Source organism: Penicillium nucicola, assembly GCF_028828085.1.
Source record: "Penicillium nucicola strain IBT 29836 chromosome Unknown utg000001l, whole genome shotgun sequence".
NCBI lineage: Eukaryota > Fungi > Ascomycota > Eurotiomycetes > Eurotiales > Aspergillaceae > Penicillium > Penicillium nucicola.
In genome coordinates this window covers 824,162-850,022 of record NW_026643125.1, presented here as the reverse complement: position 1 = coordinate 850,022, position 25,861 = coordinate 824,162, and the positions used below count along the sequence as shown (strand labels likewise).

Here is a 25,861-nt window from a genome sequence, read left to right as displayed (position 1 = left end):
AAATGCCTTCGGACAACCACTTCAAGAGAGCCATGTCTCTCGTCGACGCCGACAAGACAAAGGTCCTCGGCCTGACCGTTGGAAAATACGAGAACGTGCAGCTGGGCCAGTATGTCCCACGCTCTGGTAAGACACATCTCGAACTCATCGCACAGAAGCATTTGAACCAAGACTGACCCTGAAACAGAGGCTCAAGCTCCTCCCAAGCTCACCTTCGCCGGCGCATCCCCCACCAGCACCTACATGGTTGTGAGCCTGGATGTCGACGCGCCATTCCCCTCTCTCACCTTCCTAGGCCCTATCCTGCACTGGATCCAGCCCGAGGTCAAGGTTGGCGACGCATCTGCGCTCGAATTTGACGCACCCTTTGTCGCCAACTACATCGGCCCGGCTCCTCCTCCTGGTAGCTCTCCCCACCGCTACATCTTCTTCCTGTATGAGCAGCCTGCCGGCTTCAACCACAAGGACCATGCTCCTGCTGATGGAAAGCCACTGGGTAACATGGGTCGAATTCGTTATGATTTCGATGCCTGGGCCGAGAAGATCAAGCTCGGGGACCCTGTCGCTTTCAACTACTTCACGAGCAACTAGGGCATTGTCGTCGACTCCATTATGTGGCACACGAATTTCAGGGTATTATGGCGTTTCTTACCTTAATTAAGTCTTGTTTGTAGAGCGTCCACATGCTCTGTTTCTATTTGACCGTCAGCCCATGTGTGCTACCTTGCTGTATTCAAATCAAAATCAACATGGCTTTTTAATAGCACTTTTGCCTTTTATTTGAGTCTATCTCTCTCTCAATTTGGAGCATTCAAAGTCACTCTCATGGAGTTTAGAATGTGGGTACGTGCAATTATTGTGCTTCCTGTTGTATGGAATGGCATGGAACAGCTCCTACATCAAAATTAGTTGAAGGGTGTCTTATTGGGTTCATTCCTATAAGGTTCGACATCAAAGAATCTTTTCGACTTGCATCCCAGGACAACTTCTTTGTTCTTTGTTTGTTCAAACATCGTCATGGTCTATTTGAAACGGCAGGGTTCTATACCTCTTGATACTTTGTCGACCTAGATTTCTCTTCATCTTTCTGTCTTCTCGCCTGCTCATCAAGCTTAAAATCTTTGCGTTCTCTTAGGGACTCAGTCCCGCTACTCTTTGCAATGTCTGACAAGAAAGTTGATAAAGAAACAGACAAGCTGACGAAAAGTATGAAGGGTCTTGTCATTGGGGCCAGTGGCAATATTCCTGGATTAATGCATAGTCAGTAACCTCCTGCCTTCCTTGTTCAAACAAAATCCAAGTATAATATCCCACTGATGCAATCAATGTTACGATTAATAGGCCAGATTCAGAAGATGGTTGAGAAATGCGGTGCCATTTACACCGACAGGAATGTAAGCAAATGCACCCATCTTGTCACCACACAGGCTGGCATCAAGAAAGGATTGACAAAAGGTAATTCAGAGCTGGACAATAAACCATAAGGTAGCTAATGATACATTCTGTTCTCAGTTGGTCTGGCCATAGAGTCAGGAGACTGTCACCTTGTCAACGTGGACTGGCTGTTGAAGAGCATTGAGAACAAAAGTCCCGAGAAAGTCCAGCAGTACAGTTTGCTGCAAAGCAAAGATGTTAAGGTCACTGACTTAACCGACAAGAAGCGTGCGCGAAAATCCACCTCCGTCGACGAAGACACGCACCCTTCGAAGAAGGTCAGGGATGAGGACCAATCCAAACTGGCAAAGCTCACTGCTCTGGTGGATAAATCCGTGGTCATGAAGTACAAATCACGTAAGCACTCATCTTGTCCTTCGTGTACCAAGGTGGTGTTTTTTCTAAGGTTTATTTCAAAACAGGAAAAACGAGGTCGGTCTGGATGGATAATTCTGGGGAGATTTGGGATGCAACACTTATCAACAGTATTGCTCACCCAGACAAGCCTCAGGAGACTTCCATCGTTCGACTCCAAATCATCACTCAGTCCCATTGCTGCGTTCGACTCCAAACTATCGCTCAATCCCATTACTGCAACTATATCTCTTATGAAATTAAGCGTGAGATTCCGGATACTTCAGCTAAACATACGGTTCTCCATGACAAAAAGGTTTATCGGGACTTAAACCATGCCAAAGACGATTTCAAGAAAAGATTTCGCGAACTCAGCGGTCTCGACTGGAAATGTCGAAACCAAATTCCAACAGATGACAAGAAACATGTGTTTGTGGAACTTCAACTTGAGCAGCCTCTGGTTCTGGTCAGTGAGAATCACAAATTGGCTGACAGCGTTGAGAGGGTTTTGAGTCTCATCTTTGAGAATGGTCTTTTGGATCAAATTTCCAACAGAATGAGCAGCGGGGGTCGTAAGATGTATCTCATGCAAGATTCCGATGGTTACGCTCTTCAAGCTGCGATTGCACTTTTGAGAAAGATCAGGGTGCTTGAAGGAGATGCTCTGAAATCCTACGATCTGCAAGTCAAACACTTACAAAGCCTGTACTCTGTCCTCATGATGGTGGGCCAACAGCTCAAGCCAACCAAGGATGAGCTGTTGAGTCTCGATTTGGCACTCAAGCTCCACACTGCCAGCAACATCGTGGGACAAAAGAATTTGACAAAGGCATTGACAAGGAGTCAAATATCGCATGCGCTTGGTCTGGCAACGTTGACCCCAGGTGAGATGGTTTCGTGGTGTTCTCCCTTCTTTCTGGCCAGACAAGAATTCCAACCCTGACATTTCTAGTGGATGAGACGTCCGTGGAATATGCGGAGCTTTGCAAGTACCTCCATGGATCGACCAGAAAAGTCCATCCGTGCCAAATCAAAGTAAATCCTATTTTGATTCCCTGAGACCTTCGCTCTGACTCTTGGCTTTAGCAGGTTGTTGGTCTTTTTCGCGTGAAGCGGCCAGGTGAGGCGGAGAACTTCATCCAGTGGGAGAAGAAAAACACATCCAAGACAGGAGATCGGCGACTCCTTTGGCATGGCTCGTCGACAATCAACTTTGCGGGGATTCTAAGCCAAGGTCTGCATTATAGCGGAATCTGCAGTGCCAGTGGAAAGGCATTTTGTAGTGGAATCTATTTTGCCGACATGTCTACTAAATCATTAGGCTACTGCCAGGGAGGGAAGGACGCCCTGTTGTCGCTGTGCGAAGTCGAGCTAGGCAGCTCCGATGCGGGTCTTTCACAATTCCTTATGGGAGCAACTATTCATACGAAATGGCGCGATGCTGGGTGTATTCATGAAGACTTTGTGGGAACACAGATTCCGGATTTGGAAGTTCCCTTCACGCAAACACAAGAGACCAGGCTTCATCACTCAGAATATGTTGTCAAGGATTCAGCTCAGGTTCGTCTGCAGTATCTGTTCCATGTGAGGGTGTAGGCATGAGGTGGAGGTTGGGGGGGGGGCTGGGAAGAGGCGGGCTCAGATTGAGAAAATGATTAGGAAGTAGAATGTGACAGTGTCCTTAGCTCCGTCGGTGGCCCGAACCAATTATTAGATATTGCAGTTCTTCATGCATGATCTAGTGAGTGAAACCAATAAAGATGTCTGGGAGTCAGTAGGGGGGTTTCAGGCAAAGATGTCTTGGCGCTCTGATTCCGTTATCGTCACATCTGCCCCAGGTGATCGACATATGAGGGAACTTATAAGGTAGTCCGCTTCCCCTCTCCATGGATCTTGGCTTCAACAATGATATTCTCATGCTACGTCGTCACTTCTTTGGCAGCAGCTGCTGCTGCCCAGTATTTTCCGCCGACACCCGAAGGATTGAAGGTGGTTGAGTCGAAGCATCATAAGGGTGTCAAGATTTCATACAAAGAGGTAGAATTGTGATCATTTCCCTCTGTAATTGCTCTCATTTACTGACAAGCTGTACAGCCTGAAATCTGTGAGACTACACCAGGAGTGAGATCGTACTCCGGATACGTTCATTTACCTCCAGGGTCCTTGGACGACGTGCATGTTGATCAGAAGTACCCCATCAACACTTTCTTCTGGTTCTTTGAATCTCGTCATGATCCAAAGAACGCGCCTCTATCCATTTGGATGAATGGCGGACCAGGAAGTTCCTCTATGATTGGTCTCATGCAAGAAAATGGACCCTGCAAGGTGAACGCGGATTCTAATTCGACAGAGTTGAACCCCTGGTCGTGGAACAACTACGTGAACATGCTGTACATTGATCAGCCTAATCAAGTTGGCTTCAGCTATGATGTGCCGACAAACGGTACCTTCGACCAAGTCACCGGCGGATGGAACCTGTCTGAGTGGACTCACGGAGTGCCTGAGCAGAACAACACCTTCTACGTTGGTACGACCACCAGTCAGAAGAAGACGGCGACAGCCAACAGTACCGAAAACTCGGCACGATCTCTCTGGCACTTCGCGCAGACTTGGTTCAGCGAGTTCCCCGAATACAAGCCTCATGATGACAGGGTTAGCATCTGGACCGAGTCCTACGGCGGTCGCTATGGTCCATCGTTCACGGCTTTTTTCCAGGAGCAGAATGAGAAAATTGCCAACGGCAGCATTCATAACCCGGAAGACTCGCACTACATCCACTTGGATACCCTTGGTATCATCAACGGCTGCGTCGATCTTCTAGTGCAGGAGCCCTCCTATGTTCAGATGGCTTACAACAACACCTACGACATTCAAACCATTAACAAAACCATCTATGATCAAGCCATGCACGCCTGGAGTCGGCCTGGTGGATGCAAGGACTTGATTACAGAGTGCCGTGCCTTGGCTGCTGAGGGCGACCCCCAAATGTACGGCACCAATCAAACAGTCAACAAGGCATGCCAAAAGGCCGACAGCTTCTGCAGTAACAGCGTCGAGGGAGTATACCTGGAATACGCAGACCGTGGCTACTACGACATTGCACACAAGAACCCGGACCCTTTCCCAGAACCATACTTCCTCGGCTGGCTGAACCAGCACTGGGTCCAAGGCGCGCTGGGCGTCCCAATCAACTTCACTGAATCGAACGATGGTGTCTACTACGCCTTTTCCTCAACGGGCGATTACCCACGCTCAGATGTGCGCGGCTATCTCGAGGATATCGCGTACGTCCTCGACTCCGGTATCAAGGTTGCCCTCGTCTACGGCGACCGTGACTACGCCTGCAACTGGATCGGTGGTGAGGAAGTTAGTCTTTTAGTTGAGCATGCCGAAGCTGCCAATTTCCGTGATGCGGGCTACACTCCCCTCCACACGAACTCGTCCTACATTGGCGGTCAAGTCCGTCAGCATGGAAACTTCTCCTTCACCCGGGTCTACGAAGCTGGTCATGAAGTTCCAGCTTACCAGCCTCAAACTGCGTATGAAATTTTCCATCGTTCACTTTTCAACCGTGATCTTGCTACGGGTAAAATCAATACTGCTCACAATACCTCATATGCCACGAATGGCCCGGAGTCGACTTGGGATATCAAGAACGATGTTCCTGAGAGTCCTGGGCCGCTTTGCTATATCCTTTCTCTTGGTTCAACATGCACTGATGAGCAGATCAAGGCTGTTGAAAATGGGACCGCACTAATTGAGGATTGGGTGGTTGTTGGTGGGAAGTCCTAGTAGACTAGATAACGCTACAATGTACATGGAGATACGAGGAGTCATAATGCAAATAAATCACATTTCCTCTTGATACTTACATTATGATCTCCGCTGCCTCAAGGTGATTCCGTGGGCTGTCGTCGCACATGAATTGAGTTCAGTGCATACTTCATCTGTAAGTCGGGTAGGGCTAGCAACGACACTGACTACGGCAGTGTCCAGTCGCCATCAGCTCAAAAGGCCCGTGCCCCTATTTCTGTCATGAATTTTTTATTAATGCTGTATCTTTCCTAGAGGCTCAACTGTATCTAAGTGTACTGGCTCTGTAACTTAACTCAATGGTTCTATTTACTTGTACATATACCGTACGACTGGCTTAGTTTTCAACGTTTACTAAGGCTTAGAAGGTAGGATAACGTTGTACCTAGGTATTGATACATGATCGTTTATAATTAGCTTAAAATAAGCCAGTATACTATTAGATCAATATACCTAGGCGTAATCATTAATTAAGTGAGAATAAGATTGAAGTGGAAGATAAGAAGAGAATTAGAATATATAAAAAGAGACATCTTAGAAGAGCTTACAACGGAATAGAGATTTCTATGAAAAGGTCCAGAACTATGTAAAGCTATAGAATATCCCTAGAAATATCTTCGACTTTAAGATATAACAAAGAAGTAGCACACACTCTCTCAATTCTCCCTGTTTTCTCATTGATGTAAATGATCCTTTCCCTAAATAGCCTAAAAGGTGAAAGAAAGGTAATAGTCAACTATTCGAAGCGATAACCAAGGTGGTATTGGGGCCTTTTGAGCTGCTGGCGGCTGCACACTGCCGTACTGCCGCAACTGACATAATTGTGGGGCTATGATGTTATAGATCGCGGGATCTTCCTACTTGATGCCGCAGCTAGACCCTCTGAAGGTGCGTTTAAATAACCGTAAAGCGACTAAAGATAGTATCTGCAGATAAATTTCATTTGATCCCTACCTTGTATGTTGTTGATCGGCTTGCTGTAGGGCGTCGAAGCTTCGAGAACGTTCGACCCGCCAACGACGACGTCACACGTCACTGACTTGGAGAGAGTCTAGTCTTGATCCCTGACATTCAAGTTCCCAGAGCGCCATTCATATTTTAGCTCTCTTCAATTTCCTCTCATTTCACTTGATCACCCCATATCAGCACTAAGGCATTCCAATCAACCCCGCAACCTGCATACCCGCGAACCTTCTACGTCATTCGACAAGTACACCGCACCTTCTTTCACTCTGGATCCTTTTTCCTTGTCAGACATCGCATTTTTCTTTTAAGACTGCAGCTCCAACGGCGGGCGCTCCCTGGATCGCCTCCTGATCCTAAAACTCAATTCAACCCCGCACTATGGTTTCCGAGACGAAGCTATACGATGCTTTGAGCGTCAAGCCTGATGCCACACAAGATGAAATCAAGAAGGCCTACCGCAAGGCTGCACTGAAGCACCACCCCGACAAGAACAAAGACAATCCCGATGCCGCTGAGAGATTCAAAGGTATGTGCCACGTCTACCCCGCATTGATACCCAACTAACATTTGACCAGATGTCTCACAAGCATACGAAGTCCTCTCCGACCCTGAAAAGCGCAAGGTCTACGACCAATATGGCCTTGACTACCTGATGCGCGGCGGACCCCCTCCACCGCCTCCTGGAGGTGGGGGCGGAGGTGCTTCTGGCTTCGACGGAGGCATGCCTGGAGGATTCAATTTCGGTGGCATGCCCGGCGGAGGCGGAAGTCGCACATTCCATTTCTCCACTGGTACAGGCGGAGGTGCCAACGGATTCCGATTCAGTGATGCCGACGACATCTTCCGCAACTTCGCCAAGAGCAGTGGTGGAAGTGGAGGTGGAGGTGGAGGTGGACTGGGCGGCTTTGATGATGATGACATTTTCTCCATGCTTAATGGAGGCCTTGGTGGTGGTGGCGGCGGCGCCGGATTTGGCAGAAGCCGCCCGGGAGCTGGATACGCGAAGCCTAAGCGTGCTCCTACACCTGAGCCTACTATCATTGAGAAGGATCTACCGCTTACTCTGGAGGAGATCTTCAAGGGTGTCTCCAAGAAAGTCAAGACGAAGAGCAAAGCCTTTGATAGGATGGGCAAACGCACCACCCAGGAGGTTACTTTGGAAGCCAACATCAAGCCTGGACTGCGTGCTGGTTCTAAGATCAAGTACCGCAACATTGGAGACCAAGAAGAAGGTGGCCGCCAAGATGTGCATTTGATTGTGAAGGAGGTGAGTGATACCATTACCCTATGAATGTGAACGAACTATACTAATTGATCACAGCTTGACCACCCAACCTTTAAACGCTCCGGTGATAACCTTGTCACCACTGTCGATCTCAGCCTCAAGGAAGCACTCACTGGTTGGGAGCGTATCGTCAAGACCATTGACGGCAAGTCCATCCGCGTCAGCAAGCCCGGTCCAACCCAGCCTGGTCATGAGGAGCACTACCCTGGCCTCGGTATGGTGATCTCCAAGAATCCCAGCGAGCGCGGAGACCTCGTGGTCCATGTCAACGTCAAGTTCCCAACCAGCCTGACGTCATCCCAAAAAGACCTTATCAAGGATGTCTTACCTTAAAATTGTTTGTGAATTAGCATATACCTGGCGTTGGATGGAGCGAGTGATCTTCGGAGTAACGACAAGGAAATGAATGTTTATGACAGAGCTGAACTGTAGATACTTGCACTTTAATGAACATGTGATCATAATCGTAATGCACCGAGTCTAACCCGATTAAGATGCGGAGAAACACCTTGGAGATGTGACCTCTGTTGACTCTTCCCTCCAAGAGTGCTATCAACTACAAACCTCAATCATGAAACGACGGATCACCTATGTCCAGCGCGTCAATGCGCCATTTGAGCCTGAGCAAGCTGTCTTAACCAGCAAACATTTGTCTGTCCGCAACCTAGACGCCGCGCGGGAGGACCGCATCACGGTCGGACTGGACGAGCTGCCAACAGAGGTGAGCAAGAGCACATTGCTTCATTCAAAGACATCGCAATAATCGCAAATTCTCTGACATGATTGTTCTTCTGTGGTGTCTAGCTACGCGCCATCCTCGAGCAATCCCATGAGCTCCACCTCCGCTGGGCCTCTGAGCGGTCCTACGATGCCGTCGCACCCTTCGTCAGCCGGGTTTCACCCGGTCTGCATGTGCATTATACTCCATTAAATGCAGATGAATTTCCGTGAGCTTGGGTCTTTATTGTGGAACAAAGTGTGGCTGCTTACTGGGTATAGGGAGACATTGTGCTCGCTGCTCCGCACTATCGTTGAACCTGGTGAAGGTGCTCAATATAAGGATTGTTCGACGCCAAAGGTGGGCTTGCTCTGTCCAGAAGACTTCTCCTGCCATAAATTTCTGATATATTGAAATTAACCTCCATTGCGCTGTTCAGGATTCGTTCATTACACCCCCACTTCTCTCGACGAGATTCGCTTCCTCGGCTTCCCTCCAATACCATACTCGCCTGGAGTCGCTACAATCTCTGAGTAAATGGATCCGAGACTCTATTTGCGTGCAGAGCAAGGATGCTACTGAGTGCCATGCTCGTGCCGATTCGCTTCTGTTGGCAGACTCGGTAGATGTAGACTATGATAGCATTTCTCACGCCTTGACTGTGTCTGGTCTCTGGACCAATCCACCTCCGGGCGGCTGGGTAGAGCAGCTTGATAAGCCTTCTTCTTCGACTGGCCAGCTTGAAATCGGTATCCTAGGCGCCGAGCCGGGTCTTGAGCCGGAAGAGATCAAGATGGGTGGCCTTTTGGCTGTCGTTGGAGAGGACAAGAAGCTAAGTATGTGGCTGTCAATTCCCCGTCTAGGGAAATAGCTCGACTAATGATCACACAGAACCCACCATGTTCTCGTTCCCCTCCCGACACCAGCCTCTACTGGAGCCTGCCACCTACACAGTCTCTTTTGCTCCCCCAACAGGTCTACATCCAACAATGTCCATCTCTATGCCCCGATCATCTCTCAAACGACCACCGGCTCCAAGTGAGGCAACCTGTGCACTGCACACATATCTAACCCTCCCATCTACCATCTTCGGAGACCAATACCAGCTTGGAACAACAGACAATCTCTTCCTCGAGTCACACAACCTAGTAGCCCTCCGCGCCCTGTCAGGCGAGATGGACCTCGAAGCCCCAGACTGGGTCGTCGACCGCTGGGGGTCAACCTGGCTCCTCGAGCTAGCCATTCCACTTGAGGAGTCCGTCGACTCCTCGAATTGGACAGCCACAGTCCCTCTGCACCTCCGATACCTCCCACCATCAGAAACTGGATACCGTACCGCACATGTTCCTTGGCCAGTCGTATTCTGGGCATGCACCTCAGAGGAAGGAACTAAGATGGGCGTGAATCCCTTCGACCGCACTAATTTAGGCTGGGATGGTCTTTTCGGTCCGCGAACCATGTTCTACCAGCTTCAACCTAGCTCAGGGCGTCTTGTAGAGGATATCGAGGTCCCTGTTTTGCACCTTGACGATGAAGGTTTGTTCAAGTCCAAGAATATTGAGCTGGGAACCTGTGCGGTTATCACACTTGGCTTCTTTTGGGTACTGTGGCGCCTTGCTCGGGTGGCTTGGTCGTCTGGTACTGCATCGAAGCCATCGAAGACTGTGCATGATAAGAAGGAATGAATGTCGCATTACGTTTCACATTGGACTAGCGATTTTGATTCATTCTGATTTCGTGTTTGAAGGGTCTTTCGGTTTCCTTCCCCAAGCATTTTATGAACATGGAGTTGGGCGTTATTGTAGCAATTTTCCATATAGAAGTTTCCAACCGTATCATATAACACCATTAACATCACCATTGTATCATCTGTATTCCAATTAACGTTATTTCCAATTCAAATCCCCATCTCGGGTATTGGCCACGGCACATCCGTCAAAAGAAATTGTTCCAGATCAAAGTTCTGCAAACTGGGCATATCAATCATCAGATCCCCTAACCACGAGAACTCAGCATCAGAAACAGGCGCCACAGACCCATCAAGCACCTGATTCCGGCTCTGGTCTGAGTCCTGAGTCTGTAGACTCTGCTGTTCATTTCCATTGCCATTTTCATATTCATCTCCATCTCCACCCTCATTCTCTTGCTCTTGCTGTTGCTCTTGCCCATGCTCATGCTCATACTCATGCTCAATACCCTCCTCGATCCCATCATCAATCCCAACCCACCCAACAGCAGGAGCATTAACCCTCAAGACCTCCGCAAGAGCCCTAGTATCATCTTCCTTCCGCCTCTGATGCAAAGCAACAAGCAAATAAGCCGTTGAATATGCCTCCCGCATCGAAGCCGTGTCATACGCCCCCATAACCTCCCTCAGCGTGCGCATAGCATCACCCAGTAACGCCAGTGAGGCGCGGTTATCAATGGCCAGGAGCGAGCATACCACTTGGAAGGGGACGTTGGCTACTTGATGCCAGGGACAGGTTTGGGCTACCATTTCGCGTGCGGCGCGGAGGGAGCGAGACGCTAGGTTTAAGATTCTTGTGAGGAGATTTGGGGGGATTGTGGAATTGGTGTTTGCGTGGGTGTTTGATTGGGATTGGGGGTTGGATGGAGAGGGGGAGGGGGACGTTGATTGAGCGCGTATGCGGCGGTAGATGCAGAGCATTAGGTTGCTTTGTACTAGTATTAGGCTTGGTTCTGTGTATGTGAGGGAGAGGACTTGTTTTAGGGCTGTGAGGAGATCTGGGGTGTTTGTTGGGTCTAGGCTTTCTGATAGGGGGAGGAGCTGGAAAAGGTCGGCGCGAGGCTGAGTGCGGTTTGTTTGAATTGGTACTGATGCTGATGCTGGTACTGTTGCTGGTCCTTGTCCTTGGGTTTGGGTGTGAAGATGGAGATGGGCTGATGTTTGAGTTGAGGTTTGAAGTTGGGCAATGGCTGTTGCGCCTTGCAAAATAATCCGCGAGCGGCCTAGATCGAACGAGGTCCATGTATTGAGATGTCGAGCCATGCCGAAGAGGCGACGACGAGTCTCTGGGTCGCTGGGTGATTGTGTTTCTGTGCTATCGGAGCTGGTCTGTGTTTCGGCTGGTGATGCTGGGAGAAGACCTGCTGTTTCTGGGTCTGGGGTTTGCAGGTGTAGACCTGCAGCTTCAATGAGATGCATCAAGGTGCAGCTGGCCATCCATGCTGCGTGCGGGGAAGCTGTCATGCGGAGATAGGAGGCGCGTAGAACCCAACCGGTCACTGTGTCGACTGAAGGTGTTTCTGCAGCAAGGACACTTCTATCTAAGATACTGCGTGCCGTTTCAATGAGTTGTAGCTCATGGGATATGATGTCGCGTCGTGAGAATAGATATCCGAAGGCGGCGATACCGCATAGAACGGCATCGTATGGATATTCTGTGTCGATCAACGATTGCGGAGACTCCCAACGCTTAGTGATTCCCATGAAGACTTTCTTGCGATCCAAGAAGGCATAGCATGGGTCGACTTTCTCAAAGTAGATTGTTGCTAGCCGCCGCATCTCCTCCGGTGACACGATCTTAGTGATAGTTGCTGGTGCTGACGCTGACGCTGAGGCGTTCATTGAGGGGAGCGAAGAGGACATAGATGAAGCTGTGCGCCTCTTTCCCACATTCCATGCGAACAAGTGCAATCGCGGTGCACGCGCAGGGTCAATTCGTAACCCGAGTTTGCGAACGAACGCAGCCCCAGAGTTCGCCATGGAATTGGTCACGTCGGATTCATGAAAAGCAGCAGTCTGAGCTGCATCGCTGACAGCTCTGGGATTGGTGAGGTCAACGGGCCAGCCATCTAGACGCTCATCGAGTGACCGATTGGCTCGGTACAGACGTTTTTTGCGCGCATTGTACTGGCATTCTCCGCCAATTTGGGCGCACGTACTACAGGGCTGTCCTCCTGAGCATTTGCGCTTTCGCGACTGACACGAAGTGCAGGCGAGACGAGACCGCTTACGAGGTGTTGACTCGGACATGGTTGAACTACGGGGAACATTGCGAAGGTGAAGAAGATTAATGTTAATGTCGCCAAGCAATTTACACTATCTCCCCTCACTTCCTTTTTTCTTCCTCTTCTTCTTCAATCATATTTGCTGCCATTGGGATATCCCAGCAGCTGTTCAATTTCTTTCAAGTCAGGCATCCCCGCGGGTCCCGGCATGTAAAGCAGGTTGTCCCGCAGTGTCGTGCCATTCCACCAGATTTCATTCTTGTGCAGCGCATCCATGATCTTCGGTGCATCGATATACGTCCGAATCTCAACCATTTGGCCTTCATCCCACCGAGTGAACCACACATTGATGATGTCGAATTTGTCGCCTGTGACAGGTCAGCAATGCGGTTGAGCTCGGAGGATATCCATCCCCACCGGAGTTCATCACGCCCTTGAATTGGATTTCCTGTACCGACCATTCGCTGTTACAACCGCCATAGATACCCTGCGGGTGGATCTCAAACAATTCTGCATGGTCCATAAACAACATACTGACTCGACGCAGAGCATTGACATAAAAGTGCAGCAGGTCGTGGTAGTGGCCGGCGATCGGGTGGTGCCCGACGACGGTGAAGTCCACGTCTTTGTGGATCAGCGTAAACAACTTACTCATGTCCTTCTCCAGGTGTTTGAAGGAGTCCCAGATGTGCATTTGGGACACATACTGGCACTTGGAAGAGGGATTTTCAAATTTGAAGCCCTCTCGTCCATGCGGGGCTGGGTCGTCCACTATTCCAGTGCCATTACAATGGCCATCTGGATCGACGATTCCTGTGCCATCACACTTGGATTGATCGTGTAGAGCGGTCTGAGTGCCAAACAACCTGAAGAGTGACCGGCCAAACGTAGCTGCAGGCATGCATGCCAGGGTCCAAAGGATATATCGCGAGGTGATCATAGCTAAGGTCTGCCGGGTCATTATGGGTGTTCTCACTTACCCTTTTATATATACCATCTATCTCAGCAATTTACCGTAGGGTTGCCTTTGATCAACGTTGCTTCGACTCCTGACACAAAATGCTAGTGAGTGTCACAACCCTACCAACCAGGGCTGGAACGTGTCTAAAACTGCGAGCTTGTCGAGGGCAATGGATCCAATTGAGTGCATAAGCTACTGCAAGTTTCCACAGTGCGGTGTAGATAGCGCACAATGGCTTGTGGGCATATAAAAGCGAGTCGCCTCTCTCGATATCTCTTTCTTTTCCGTTTCTTTCTGACTTCTCCCATTGACTATCCTCGTCTATCATCGCCTATCATCGTCTATCTCTGATCTCATTGTGGATTTCAGTCGATCGTTACATAACAAGGCCGATAGCGGAATTTGCTGGCCTCTGATTGGCTGAATCCGGCAAAGTCGGTGAAAGCACGTGTCCGCTGACTCAAAGGTGAAAATCCTCGTTTCCTTCCACTTTTCTTCCTCTCCAACTTCCCAAGTCTCACCTCCAAACTTCCCCATGTTTTGCTAAATAGCATCTCCATTTTTCTCTACCATATCCTGACTGCTAGTTTTCAGTCGCGTCTATGTGTTTGGCACCTTCGATCTTCACCTCCCAGGACTACATCTCGGACCACCTTTGGAAAGCCAACATCAACTGAATAGCTTCTCGCTTTCAACCTCGCTTTCTACACTCAATTACTATACAAAATGATCTTCAATCTCTTCAAGGCAATGCCCCCTAGGGCTTCCGCTCTCGCTGCCATGAAGCGTCCTGCTCAGGTTCGCTTCATGGCTACTGTGCGTCAGCGTGCGGCTATGGAGCCTGCCACCTTCACCATTCGTGATGGTCCTATCTTCAGCGGAAAGTCTTTCGGTGCTCGTTCCAACATCTCCGGCGAGGCTGTCTTCACCACCTCGCTGGTTGGATACCCCGAGTCCTTGACCGACCCTTCCTACCGTGGTCAGATCCTGGTTTTCACCCAGCCTCTGATCGGAAACTACGGTGTCCCCTCCGCTGAGAAGGACCCCAATGGTCTGTTGAAGTACTTTGAGTCCCCCAACCTCCAGGCTGCTGGTGTTGTTGTGGCCGATGTGGCCGAGCAGTACAGTCACTGGACTGCTGTTGAGTCTCTGGGAGAGTGGTGTGCCCGTGAGGGTGTTCCTGCCATCTCCGGTGTTGATACCCGTGCCATTGTTACCTACCTCCGTGAGCAGGGTTCTTCCCTGGCCCGTATCACTGTTGGCGAGGAGTATGATGCCAACGAGGATGAGGCCTTCACTGACCCTGAGCAAATCCACTTGGTCCGCCAGGTCAGCACCAAGCAGCCCTTCCACATCAGCGCTGCCGACCCCCAGTCCCACGTTGCCGTCCTCGATTGCGGTGTCAAGGAGAACATTCTGCGTAGCCTCGTCAACCGTGGCTCCAGTGTCACTGTTTTCCCCTTCGACTACCCCATCCACAAGGTCGCCCACCACTTCGATGGTGTCTTCATCTCCAACGGTCCCGGTGACCCCACCCACTGCCAGGACACCGTCTTCCACCTCCAGCGTCTGATGGAGACCTCTCAGATCCCCATCTTTGGTATCTGCTTGGGCCACCAGCTCCTTGCTCTCGCCGCCGGTGCCAGCACCATCAAGCTTAAGTACGGAAACCGGGCCCACAACATTCCCGCTCTGGACCTCAGCACTGGTCGCTGCCACATCACCTCCCAGAACCACGGTTACGCTGTGGACGCTTCCACCCTGCCTTCCGACTGGAAGCCCTACTTCGTCAATTTGAACGACCAGAGCAACGAGGGCATGATCCACAAGTCCCGCCCCATCTTCAGTACCCAGTTCCACCCCGAGGCCAAGGGCGGTCCCCTCGACTCCTCTTACCTCTTCGACATCTACCTCGACAGCGTTTTGAAGTACAAGAACAGCCAGGCCGGTCTCTACCCCCAGCGTGACAGCCGTCCCAGCCCCTTGTTGGTCGACTTGCTCCCCAACGAGCGTGTTGGCGTCCAGCCCACCATCGGCCAGCAGAACATTGCTGCCGCTGCCGCTGCTGCTGCCGCCGCCGGTGCTGTTTAGATTTCATAACATGTGAGGGAGTTGGCTTGGATATTCAATTGTTTTTGGGTGAACATTTAGGTTCTTGTATTTCATTTTGTTCATAGGTTTATGGTATATCAAATCAATAACGTTAAAACATACTTATATTCGATACTTTTCTCTACTTGGTTTCTCATACTGTGTGCGATGACATTCACAACGCAACCTTCGACTTTATTGTAATCGTATCAACATTTTTATCATCGCTTTTCAAGCATTCAAGCTTAACATAAATTTACTTTGCCACGATCGAAACCACATCCTCGTCTGCAACCATGTGTCCCAATCCCACTCGCTGCGGTACATGTCTCGCACTGGCTCCCCACACCATAGCATACTTGAATGTGTCCTTGATTGTGCGATGGATTTGATCACACACATCTTCAATGGTGGAGTCTCTGCGCACAATGAGGGCCTCATCGAAGTTTGGCTCTTCGCCCTTCCTGTAGGTGAAATATTGTCAGTTTCAACTTTCAGTGTGGAATGTGGAATGTAGGCAGTGTATACTTTTTCGTGTAGAGACGCATCAGTCTCAATTCTTTCCAGATTCGCTCAACGACATCTTGCACGCCGAGGTCTAGTTCACAACTCATTACTGCTGTGTAAGGCTCGCGAGCAAGGGCATCAAGGAATTCGAGACCAATGCTATCGACCTTGTTGTAGACGTAGAGACTGGTAGAATTTGTTAATTTGTGCTTTTAAGGTAGTAGTGTTTGGTCTAATACTTACCAGCGGATGTACTTGCGGTGATCTTTCATGATTACGTCGATGAAGTCGTCGATGGTGGCTATACTCCGATATTAGTATGGATTCGAGCAGAAGATATACTTCACATAGCAGGGTAAGGTATTCATACCATTCTCATCTCGCACCAACACCTCACAGTTGAGAATCTTGTAATCGCGAAGCACATTGTAAATCATCTTTTCGTCTAGGCTTTTTGGGGGTGTTGAGAAGGTGATCTTCACGCCACCGGCCTTTTTCGCTTTCAGGTAGATATTACTAGAGTCATGTTAGTACCGTGATTCTGCTTCGAGTTAAAAGAACGATTTAGATGCATACGGAGGCTCCTTGTTCAGCCGGATGCCCACAGCATCCAACTCTGCCTCGAGCAGAGCCCGCTGCTCAGCACGCTTTGTGGCGTCCAGGATCATCAGGACCAAGTCACTAGTCTGTGACACCAAAGTGGTCAGTATCTTGCTGTTATCAGAAGCGATGTTGAACGCACCTTCGCGGCCGAGATAACCTGTCGACCACGACCCTTGCCCTCCGAGGCACCTTCGATGATACCAGGCAAATCCAGAATTTGGATCTCGGCACCGCCATACTCCAGCACACCGGGGATGGCAGTCAATGTGGTGAAAGAGTAGGCAGCAGCCTCACTCTTTGTCTTGGTGATCTTGGACAAGAAGGTGGACTTTCCGACGGAGGGAAAGCCGACAAGAGCTACACGCGCATCACCACTCTTACTGACATCGAATCCCAGGCCACCGCCAGAGCCGGCACCGCCTACTGGCTCTAGGAGCTGGGCTCTGTAACGGGCAAGCTTTCTGGTGGTAGTGTTAGTTCGGGTTCAAATTGGAGTTTCTGGGGTAACCTATACCCTTTCAATAGACCCAAATGGTATTCTGGATTCCAGCGTCAGGTCAAGTCTTCTCTGAATAGCCATAAATCATCTTACCTGTAGCCTTGTTCTCTGCGGGGCATTGGTTAGCGGGGTGATATATGTTGATATCTGGGGATTCACCACTCACTCTGCGTCCGACGCATTTCATCCTCAATCCTGTAGCACAGCAGGCATATCAGCAAGCTGGATCATTGGAACAAGCAGCAGTCCGAGAAACATACTCCTTGATCTTCTCTGTGATGTTCACCATGTCGGCGGTTTCTGCGGCTTGAAGCCTGCAAATTCACTCTAAATTTCTCTGGCACTCGCCCGGTACAAGAGCAACGAACAATCTGCTTTAGTGCAGTACAAACAAAGCAAGAACCGAGTCAAAGAGCAGAATATCAAAAAGTGGCACTTCGCATCTTTTCGACCAAAAACGAAATCCCGCACCTGCCAAGCCTTATGTAATCGCATCTGCCCGTCGACTTTTCTAAAGCTCTCGAAGCTCACGAAGCTCAACACCGCCGACTCCCTCCAATTCAACCCTCTGACAGTCATGGCCGACACATCCATTGCCGAGGTGCCCTCAGCGCCCGCATCAAACACCAACCCGGAACCCGTGGAAACCACCGAAGAAATCGTCGTGGCAACAACCGACGTCGGAGACGCGACACCAGCCGACGGACAACTCGAGCCTGTGAAAAAGACAAAGAAGATCATTCGTCGCAAGAAGCGCCCTGCCCGAGTCCAGGCCGATCCGTCTACCGCCCCGAAACCCGAACCCGCGGCTGCTTCAGGCGGTGACTACAACATCTGGTACAACAAGAGTGGCAGCGATAATGATGACAAGTACGGGCTTTCTAAGCCTGCGCCGGGTCGTTGCAATGTTGCTAGGGACAGTGGCTACACGCGCGCTGATCGTGTGCCTGGTTCATTCTTCTGGTGGGTTTATCGATCCTGAGTCCCCTTGCGCGTCGCGATGGACTTTGGCTGATTCTGGGTTTTAGCACTCATTTTGCTTGGGGAACTTGTGTTAAGGGCCCCGAGTGCGAGTATTTGCATCGTTTGCCTACAATTCATGATTTGGTAAGGATTCCTTGGGTCGTTTCTAAGGTGACTTGGTTCTAATTGTTCTTACTTTTAGTTCAACCCCAACACAGATTGTTTCGGTTAGTATCAGTTTTTCATGGATGTTCGAGGGCAATATATTGACTTGAAATTAGGCCGAGACCGTCACAGCGATTACAAAGAAGACATGTCTGGTGTTGGATCATTCTCTCGGTGAGTCGCATGTTCCTCCTTACAACGGTTGATTACCTAGCGGTGCTAACTTCTCAAAGCCAAAATCGAACGCTTTATGTTGGTCGTATCCATGTCACAGATGATATCGAAGAAGTTGCTTCCCGGCATTTCGCTGAGTGGGGGCAGATCGATGTACGTCAACTCTTCAACTGATGTCCGGACATCGTGCTAACTATATCGATAGCGCATCCGTGTGTTGACTGGAAGAGGTGTGGCCTTTGTTACCTGTAAGTGTTGTCCTCGCGCCGCCATGATCTTCTGGCACGGCGGAAATTGGACTATCTGTACTAACAACATCAGATACAAACGAAGCCAATGCACAATTTGCCAAGGAAGCAATGTCTCGGCAAGCCTTAGACCAGTATGTACTCTTCAACATGTTCTATCCTATCATTGTTTACCGTGTACTAATAAACGCCCTTCAGCGAGGAAATTATCAATGTTCGCTGGGCAACAGTTGACCCGAACCCTATGGCCCAAAAGCGCGAAGCTCGCCGCTTAGAGGAACAGGCTGCCGAGGCCGTGCGCCGAGCTCTCCCGGCAGCATTTGTTGCCGAGATTGAAGGCCGAGACCCCGAAGCCAAGAAGCGCAAGAAGATCGAAGGCAGTTTCGGACTACAGGGGTACGACGTTCCCGATGATGTGTGGCACGCCAGAACCCGTCAACTGGAAACCCAGGAAGCCGCCCAACTGGAAGCACCAGAGCAGCCGCTGATGATTGAGCCCGCTGCGATTCCCGAACCGCAACAGTACGAGCAGCAAGGTGGTAGCATCTTCTCCAGCTCCGCTGTGGCAGCACTCCGCGGCCTGAATGGAAACGTGACGACTACCGCAGCACCCAAAGCCGTTGGTGGACCATTGGTAGCCTATGGCAGCGACGACGACAGCGATTAATTTGGCTATGCCCAGCTGCTCGGCAAATAATTCATGATGTTTGTGATTTCTTTCCATGTACAATAACAGCGATACCTCCCGACAAAAGAATCCTTCCCTTTCCTCCGCAATCTTCATGCTGGGTATTTCATAAATCTTGCGCGCATCACTCGTCTCATCACTTCGCGTCACATACATATCACACACATCAACTGGTGGAGGGTATCATCCCGAGCACTCGCTAAACAGGACACTGAGAGGAGATAGACAGTGTGTGGTCAAATAAAAAGATCAAGAATTCCATCCATAAAGCAAAATGCATAACTTGAACACCCAATACAGCCTCATTCCATACGAGGCCAATGCAAACTCCCTCCCTTCCATTTCCACCCTTTCATATCAATCCTTTCCTATCTTATCTTATCAACTCACTTAAAAAACAATCATTCGTAAATTCATTTCTCGCTCGGGCCGAGATCGTAGTACACGCAGGAACCGGTGCGGTAATTGAAGATGAAAGCGTTTGTGAACCTCTCCATGCTGTCATTTGTGCGGTTCTCAAGTGCCAAGTCGGTGAGAAGCTCGTACACTTGACTGAGATATTTGCGTTCAGTCAGGGGCGCGTTTTGGATAACGCTGCGCCAGCTCTCGGCGTCGGAGAGGCGCGTGTTTCGGATGGCGTCAAGGACATCATCACGGGTGTCGATTGCTGCTATGGGGCCGTTGCGGGCGTTCTCGGCGATTTCGCGGGAACGTTGGAGGGCTGTGTTAGGAGGTGTTAGTTTGGTGTAATGCATTTGATGCGGGTCGATTCATAGACGTACCTAGCTCAACGATGTTCCTTCTGTTCGTCTTCTTGCTTCGATGTTGCGGTGTAAGGATGCGGACATCATTTGCCCGTTCTTGGTATGCGAGAGTTTCTTGTGTGCTTGATTGTCGGGTTTGACGTATATCAGCGGTACCCTCACGCTGGTGGCGCGCTTGGACTTCTGATCGGAGCCATGGGACAAGCTCGGCGGTGCGAATATCAAACTCCTCTTTGCGCATGAGATTTCGGATTTTGAACCCACGGTCCTTGCTATCTTGCTTAGCGATTACGATCCATCGGTGGTTGGAGTCTTTGTATATGGCCATCAATTCCTCAAGGGACGAGGCATCAACGGCAAGTTCCGCGCTGATATCGTTCGACCAAAGTTCTTCCATGAGCTTTACTCCGGTCGAACGTAGGACATCCGCGTCGAAACTGGCAACAAGCACATCGCACTAAGCCAGTTAGCAAGGACTAAGACCCTAGATATTTTATGGCACTTACCCGACGAGCCCCCCAGTACACTTCGGCACCCGTTTCAGTCTCTTTTGCCGGAGCCTTGGCCTTAAGATAGTCAATCATCGAAGAGCTCAGGCGATCCGAGCTGAGGTTAAATCCGACAGCATGCGCTTGAGGACGACTAGACAAGACCCTGGGAGAAAACTCCTGGATTAAGCTATCATATCTGCCTCCTGCAGCGAACACATCTCGTCGTTTGCTGTCAAAGACGCACTGGAACAGAATGCTTCCACCGTAAAACTTATCATGAAGACTGCTCAGAGGGTTTATGTAGACCTTACGCTTAATGCCAAAGGTTTTCAGGTAGGTCATGAGCACGTTCAAGCGAGCGAATATCGGTGCAATCCGCTCGACGTATTCAGTTCCTTCCATGATACTTTGCAGTTTGCGTTGGGTCTCTTTCAAAGAACCTGTACAATGTAAATTAGAGGGATTTATCCCAATAGCATCAGCAAATGACATACCTCTAAAGTCAAACCGAGCAAGGTCATCCAATGATGTCGAAGCAACACCAATTGCCGGGGATCGAAGCTCACTTCGAAGCTTTTGCATCGTCCATTTGCCAACATTGAGCTTGCTGATAGTCTCCTTGGCTAATGGAATTTGGGACGGCGCGACACGACAGAATTCCATGATTAGTTGGAGCAAATCAGAGTGGTTGACAAGGAAGCACATCTGAGAAGAACGCAGGGGTGGAAATTCTTCAATAATCTCATCCAGAACTTTGATGACTTCCGCCTCTTTTAAGGCCAAATCCAAGGTATTGTGAGAAACAATATCGAAGTCCACTTCACCGTGAGTCCGGGGTTCACTGCCATGAGTTGACTCCCTGTACACCGTGCCAAATGCAAATGTCTTCTCCAAAGAGCGATCCTGCTTAGGAATCGCTCTTGCATTCGGAACCGTGAGGTCGAATGGTAGCTGCAAGAGATTGCCAGATGCATCCAGTAGGCGTGCAACAGGGGCGGTGCTGTAATGTTGAGATCGGGGGAAGATCATCTGCCTTTGTGACTCCATGGCGCCGTGTCTCCGGAAGATAGAGGTCAATTTGTTCTTCACTAGACCCTGGACAAGCAACTCATTGGCTGCTGGTGAAGCATGCGAGTCTATGTCCCAAGCAATATCCTCGAATTTCTTGGGTGACTGGGAGAAAATTGCTGATAGGATCTTCTTGTAGTCGGGGGAATCCGGATCAGAGAGCAAGTGCACAATCGCCCGCCTGAATGTCTCTTCCTCGACCTGAAGTGGGATCCTTCCGCTAGAGAGAAGCTCGGCTGCTGTGGGACGTTCGCTTGGGGTGTGGCTTAACAAGGATTCGACAATTTGACCTTGAACCACCTTATCAGATTGCTGGAAAGTGGACGGAAGAGTGTGGTGCTTTTCTCTGATCTCTCTGAGAGTCTGATCACGTTCCATGCCGGTAGGTAATGGGTGTAGCATCTCAAAAAAGATAACACCAAGTGAGAACATCTACACTGCGTGAGCATTAATGTTTTTAGTTTTCAAAGGTTCAAATACTCACATCTACTTTCTCATTGTAATGTCCCGAGACAACCGACTTCATCTCTGGTGCGACATAGTAGGTTGTTCCAAGACTACGCGTGAAATCTCCTTCGAAGTCTGCCGCTGCAGATGAACGAACAGCGGTGGTGAACTGACCGCTTGTAGCAAGGCCAAAATCACCAATGCGAGGGTTGTTAGCAACATCGATGAAGATGTTATCCGGCTTTAGATCACGATGTATGATGCCATGGCTGTGGATGTGGCTGAGGCCATCGAGAATTTGGCGGAAGAGACGCCACGAGCGATCAACGTCATCGTTCAATCCATTCCTGATCAAATCTCGCAAAGTCTTTGGAATATTAGTCTCTAAAGCTTAGCTGGGTAATATGAAAGGAGACTCACATGTTTCTCGCAGTACTCCATCTGGATGTACAGCGTAGTCAAAACAGGACGGCCATAAGAACCAGATCTCGCATAGCTGAGCTCAGCGTCTTCATCTTCACTGTCAGTCTCTGTATGGTTGGCGTGGTAAATCTGAGACGTTTCGGCATGAGCATGATCGGACAAGGTTCCTTCATTGTCATCATCACTGTCTGATTGAGCAAATTCAATCTTGGGATATCCGCTGGAGCTGATGAAATCGAGACCTCCTGTGCTGAATCCGTGATGGTCCTGACTGGCAAATGGGTCGCCTTCGGTTGAGGACATGGCCTCTTCCTCAATGTGATTGAAGTCTTCTTCGAGCCAGGCAGTGTAGTACCGCACAACATATGGATGGTTCAGTCGCGATAATAACATGGTCTCAGAAAGAGTATCTTTCAAAGCCGCAGCTGAAGTCTGAGATATCTTCTTAACGGCATACAAGCGGCCATCGAGCTTGTTCCGTGCTTTTACTACCTGCCCATAGCCACCACGGCCTAGCTGACCTGCCTCGTCAAAGTCTTGGTGGTACCGTGAAAATGCGGGCATGGCCCCAAAAGAGTCAAGCCGGGGCCGTCTCTGCAGGGACACAGAGTTTGACCCTCTATCCCGCATTTTCAAAGGTGCATCCACTCGGAAGAACTCGGACGGTTGCAATTGGAAGGCTGTTGGTCGCTTCCTAGGATCTGGGCGGAAGAATTCACGGAGCAAATCCTGCAATGGAGGAGAAAGTCCCATTGACACCATCAATTGATTAGCAGAGGTGTACCTGAGGAGAACATCTTTCCCGAAGCCCATTTGGAGTAGCACAATTCCAAGATCCCAAACATCGGTCTTCATGGTAGGAGTTGAATGGTCCTGCGTCAGCTCAGGAGGAAGCCAAAGGGGCGACTTGGATGCAGTCAAAGATGGCTTTCCGCCGGGAGGTTCAGGCAAAGCATCCTCGACGCTAGATTGCAATTTCACGATAGTCCCACCCGAGGGGGTTCGAAATAGCAACACTCGGCTACATTGGATGTTTCCATGGACAAATCCATTGCGGTGGTAGAACTCCAAAGCCTCGAGTAGCTGGATCATCCAGCCACGAAGCATATCGACGGCCACTGTTCCCACAATATCGAGAAGCTCGGCGAGGGATCCTTTGTTTGCGTATTCTAAAAGCATAAAGACAGTCCAGGAATTGTCGGGCAAGTCAAAATGGCCAAGTGGGCGGTTAATCTTGAACCCTACAAATTCAACCAAGTTCGGGTGTCTTAATCGTTTGAGGGCCTCCAACTTATCCTCACTGGACCGCATCTGCTCTCGGAACGTCAATCTCTCGGATCCCTTCTCGTCGAGTACTATCTCCTTCAGAATGAGCTGCGGAACATGGCATCGACTTTCGGAAACCACAGGTCTGACGGTGAACGTTTTCTTGCCCTGCTGGCTTTGTAACAGGGTCTTCCCATGCACGGCGCGGAAAATCAGCGGCTGCACTTCGGTGTCACTGACGAGTAAGGGAGGGTCGAAAGAAATTGCGCCAGGTGTGTTCTCCACGAGGTCATCGACATCACTATCAACGCCAGTGCGGCTTTTCCGTCGCATGATGCGAGCCTTGTTTCGTTGTCGCATCTTGTCTTGGAGCATTTCTTGCAATGCGCGCTCTTCCTCTGCAGCTGCAGCTTGTTGTTTGCGAAGCTCCTCTTGCATTTCCAGGTCTGCGCGCTGAAGAGCGGCCGCCTCTTGCTCCATTCGCTCTTCTTCCAGGCTGGGGAGATCCTTGTCCTGCAGGCGCGCCTGGGCAACATCTTCGAGAACATCTTGAATCGACACCGCGAGCTCATAAATCATTTCACTTCCGAGTAGGGTTTTCGGTTTGTTACGGAGAATATCTTGAATTCTCGAACGCGCTCCATCGCGGAAGCCATCTAGGTTCCCGGGCGACAGATTGGGAACAGTCTTGGGATATGTGGTGGGTAATTCGACTAATAAAACAAGGAGGACATCGGGGTTTGAGGAGGATCGTAAGTGAAGCTTAAAGGTCACATCGGAAGTTTGCTGCAGTGCACGAGTTAGGTTAGTGGCACGAGGGACTCAAACAGCCCACCATGAAGTGACAACCCACCTGCCAAGCCGACCGCCGGTTCTCAACTTCTTCGAAATCATCGCCATAGATCGAGCGCAGGGCTTCGACCTCTGTCTGGTGGATTTCACGGTAATTGGTTGTAGGTAAAACGGGGGACGTCACGGAGGAGGAATCGGAGGTTTGCTTTTTGCGGGAGGGCTTCTTCCTCTGTTTGGGAGACATCGCGGGGCGTGGCGAGAGCCCTACATGTGTCCCTGACTGTACGACATGGAGGCTAGTAATAAAGGCTTGAGGTGGGAATGGTGACGAGGTCTAGAGTCGAGCGAATTGGGCAGTCTTTTTTTCTTAGAACAGGCGGTCAGGTGCGCCCTTCGGGGTTATCGATAGTGGTGGACCTATACATGACGCCGGTTGTGGATGGAGATACATTGTGATTTGCTGGTCCTTGGGGCTATAACTAAGTCATCGGTGGATGTTTGAAGCTTTCTTCATTCACAATATGGTATTTCATAGGGCAATGGACGTTGATTGCAGCGGAATACTGTACATCCTACCTACGGAGCATATCCCAAATGTAGGTCCTGCAAAAGAACCTTTCTCCCTGCCCAACAGTGGACCTAATTCCATTGCATGAGCTGGCGAGTTTCACCAGTGGCAATACTGTAGACACCGCAAGAGTCGATCCCAATTTTGTCTCACTGAGTTGGCGGGTTGGCGGGTTGGCGGTGTTCCACCTGTACCTGGCCCTCAGCCAAAGAACCCGAGTATCATGCTGCCAACTAGAGTAATCATTGGTGCATATCCCCAGTGATTCCATGCGCCCTGACCATGCGTCCAGCAAACCAGACCATCTGCAAATGCAACACAGCTGGCGGCAATCAATATCCAGCCTAGAGCTCGTCGAGTACCAAAGTACGCGACCGCATAGATGGCAACACCCATGAAGATGTCTCGAACACCGTAGACTGCCATCAGACTGTCAACCAGCTGCTTGTCTACTGCAGAGGCTGGAGGCTGGAACTCGAAGAAGGTGAGTGCTTGAACCGGACGTAGAATAGCATTGACGCCAAATGCGATGAAAGTCGTCGCAAATGTATAAGCAACAATGTAAAGACCAGCTGAAGCCGAGAAAGACATCTTGGTAAGT

The 25,861-nt window shown here is 49.9% G+C and overlaps 12 protein-coding genes across 12 annotated transcripts; 7 read left to right on the top strand and 5 right to left on the bottom strand.

The window, feature by feature from the left end:
- Positions 1-2: 2 nt before the first annotated feature.
- Positions 3-591, top strand: N7511_000337 (YbhB/YbcL family Raf kinase inhibitor-like protein; the record flags this gene model as incomplete). Its single annotated transcript, XM_057122762.1, has 2 exons — positions 3-126; positions 188-591. The coding sequence occupies 2 exons, from the start codon at positions 3-5 to the stop codon at positions 589-591; spliced, it is 528 nt and encodes a 175-aa protein (XP_056988495.1).
- A 569-nt stretch (positions 592-1,160) lies between these two features.
- On the top strand, positions 1,161-2,731 carry N7511_000336 (putative poly(ADP)-ribose polymerase PARP; the record flags this gene model as incomplete). The annotated part of the gene is made up of 4 exons (XM_057122761.1): positions 1,161-1,260; positions 1,342-1,455; positions 1,513-1,791; positions 1,857-2,731. The coding sequence occupies 4 exons, from the start codon at positions 1,161-1,163 to the stop codon at positions 2,729-2,731; spliced, it is 1,368 nt and encodes a 455-aa protein (XP_056988494.1).
- A 1,346-nt stretch (positions 2,732-4,077) lies between these two features.
- Positions 4,078-5,580, top strand: cp1 (putative carboxypeptidase S1; the record flags this gene model as incomplete). Its single annotated transcript, XM_057122760.1, has 1 exon — positions 4,078-5,580. The coding sequence occupies one exon, from the start codon at positions 4,078-4,080 to the stop codon at positions 5,578-5,580; it is 1,503 nt and encodes a 500-aa protein (XP_056988493.1).
- Positions 5,581-6,945: 1,365 nt separating this feature from the next.
- On the top strand, positions 6,946-8,185 carry N7511_000334 (putative DnaJ domain protein Psi; the record flags this gene model as incomplete). Its single annotated transcript, XM_057122759.1, has 3 exons — positions 6,946-7,093; positions 7,143-7,834; positions 7,889-8,185. 3 exons carry the CDS (start codon positions 6,946-6,948, stop codon positions 8,183-8,185), a joined length of 1,137 nt encoding a protein of 378 aa, XP_056988492.1.
- Positions 8,186-8,423: 238 nt separating this feature from the next.
- N7511_000333 (uncharacterized protein) lies at positions 8,424-10,255 on the top strand (the record flags this gene model as incomplete). The annotated part of the gene is made up of 5 exons (XM_057122758.1): positions 8,424-8,573; positions 8,657-8,799; positions 8,852-8,930; positions 9,010-9,406; positions 9,462-10,255. 5 exons carry the CDS (start codon positions 8,424-8,426, stop codon positions 10,253-10,255), a joined length of 1,563 nt encoding a protein of 520 aa, XP_056988491.1.
- A 212-nt stretch (positions 10,256-10,467) lies between these two features.
- N7511_000332 (putative C6 transcription factor) lies at positions 10,468-12,567 on the bottom strand (the record flags this gene model as incomplete). Its single annotated transcript, XM_057122757.1, has 1 exon — positions 10,468-12,567. The coding sequence occupies one exon, from the start codon at positions 12,565-12,567 to the stop codon at positions 10,468-10,470; it is 2,100 nt and encodes a 699-aa protein (XP_056988490.1).
- A 104-nt stretch (positions 12,568-12,671) lies between these two features.
- N7511_000331 (nuclear transport factor 2 family protein) lies at positions 12,672-13,491 on the bottom strand (the record flags this gene model as incomplete). Its single annotated transcript, XM_057122756.1, has 2 exons — positions 12,672-12,910; positions 12,960-13,491. Coding segments are annotated over 2 exons (771 nt in total), but the record flags the coding sequence as incomplete, so codon positions are not given.
- Positions 13,492-14,229: 738 nt separating this feature from the next.
- Positions 14,230-15,594, top strand: cpa1 (carbamoyl-phosphate synthase (glutamine-hydrolyzing) CPA1; the record flags this gene model as incomplete). Its single annotated transcript, XM_057122755.1, has 1 exon — positions 14,230-15,594. One exon carries the CDS (start codon positions 14,230-14,232, stop codon positions 15,592-15,594), a length of 1,365 nt encoding a protein of 454 aa, XP_056988488.1.
- Positions 15,595-15,850: 256 nt separating this feature from the next.
- On the bottom strand, positions 15,851-17,492 carry N7511_000329 (uncharacterized protein; the record flags this gene model as incomplete). The annotated part of the gene is made up of 10 exons (XM_057122754.1): positions 15,851-16,058; positions 16,123-16,287; positions 16,345-16,402; positions 16,472-16,617; positions 16,678-16,787; positions 16,844-17,165; positions 17,219-17,243; positions 17,297-17,311; positions 17,370-17,398; positions 17,464-17,492. The coding sequence occupies 10 exons, from the start codon at positions 17,490-17,492 to the stop codon at positions 15,851-15,853; spliced, it is 1,107 nt and encodes a 368-aa protein (XP_056988487.1).
- Positions 17,493-17,780: 288 nt separating this feature from the next.
- cwc2 (active spliceosome conformation promoter CWC2) lies at positions 17,781-19,420 on the top strand (the record flags this gene model as incomplete). Its single annotated transcript, XM_057122753.1, has 8 exons — positions 17,781-18,166; positions 18,232-18,310; positions 18,369-18,393; positions 18,448-18,505; positions 18,565-18,658; positions 18,711-18,753; positions 18,827-18,887; positions 18,952-19,420. The coding sequence occupies 8 exons, from the start codon at positions 17,781-17,783 to the stop codon at positions 19,418-19,420; spliced, it is 1,215 nt and encodes a 404-aa protein (XP_056988486.1).
- Positions 19,421-19,854: 434 nt separating this feature from the next.
- cpcC (putative protein kinase (Gcn2)) lies at positions 19,855-24,936 on the bottom strand (the record flags this gene model as incomplete). Its single annotated transcript, XM_057122752.1, has 7 exons — positions 19,855-20,162; positions 20,224-20,662; positions 20,712-21,136; positions 21,191-22,196; positions 22,249-22,578; positions 22,632-24,686; positions 24,754-24,936. The coding sequence occupies 7 exons, from the start codon at positions 24,934-24,936 to the stop codon at positions 19,855-19,857; spliced, it is 4,746 nt and encodes a 1,581-aa protein (XP_056988485.1).
- A 525-nt stretch (positions 24,937-25,461) lies between these two features.
- N7511_000326 (DUF4267 domain-containing protein) lies at positions 25,462-25,851 on the bottom strand (the record flags this gene model as incomplete). Its single annotated transcript, XM_057122751.1, has 1 exon — positions 25,462-25,851. The coding sequence occupies one exon, from the start codon at positions 25,849-25,851 to the stop codon at positions 25,462-25,464; it is 390 nt and encodes a 129-aa protein (XP_056988484.1).
- Between the last annotated feature and the right edge of the window lie 10 nt (positions 25,852-25,861).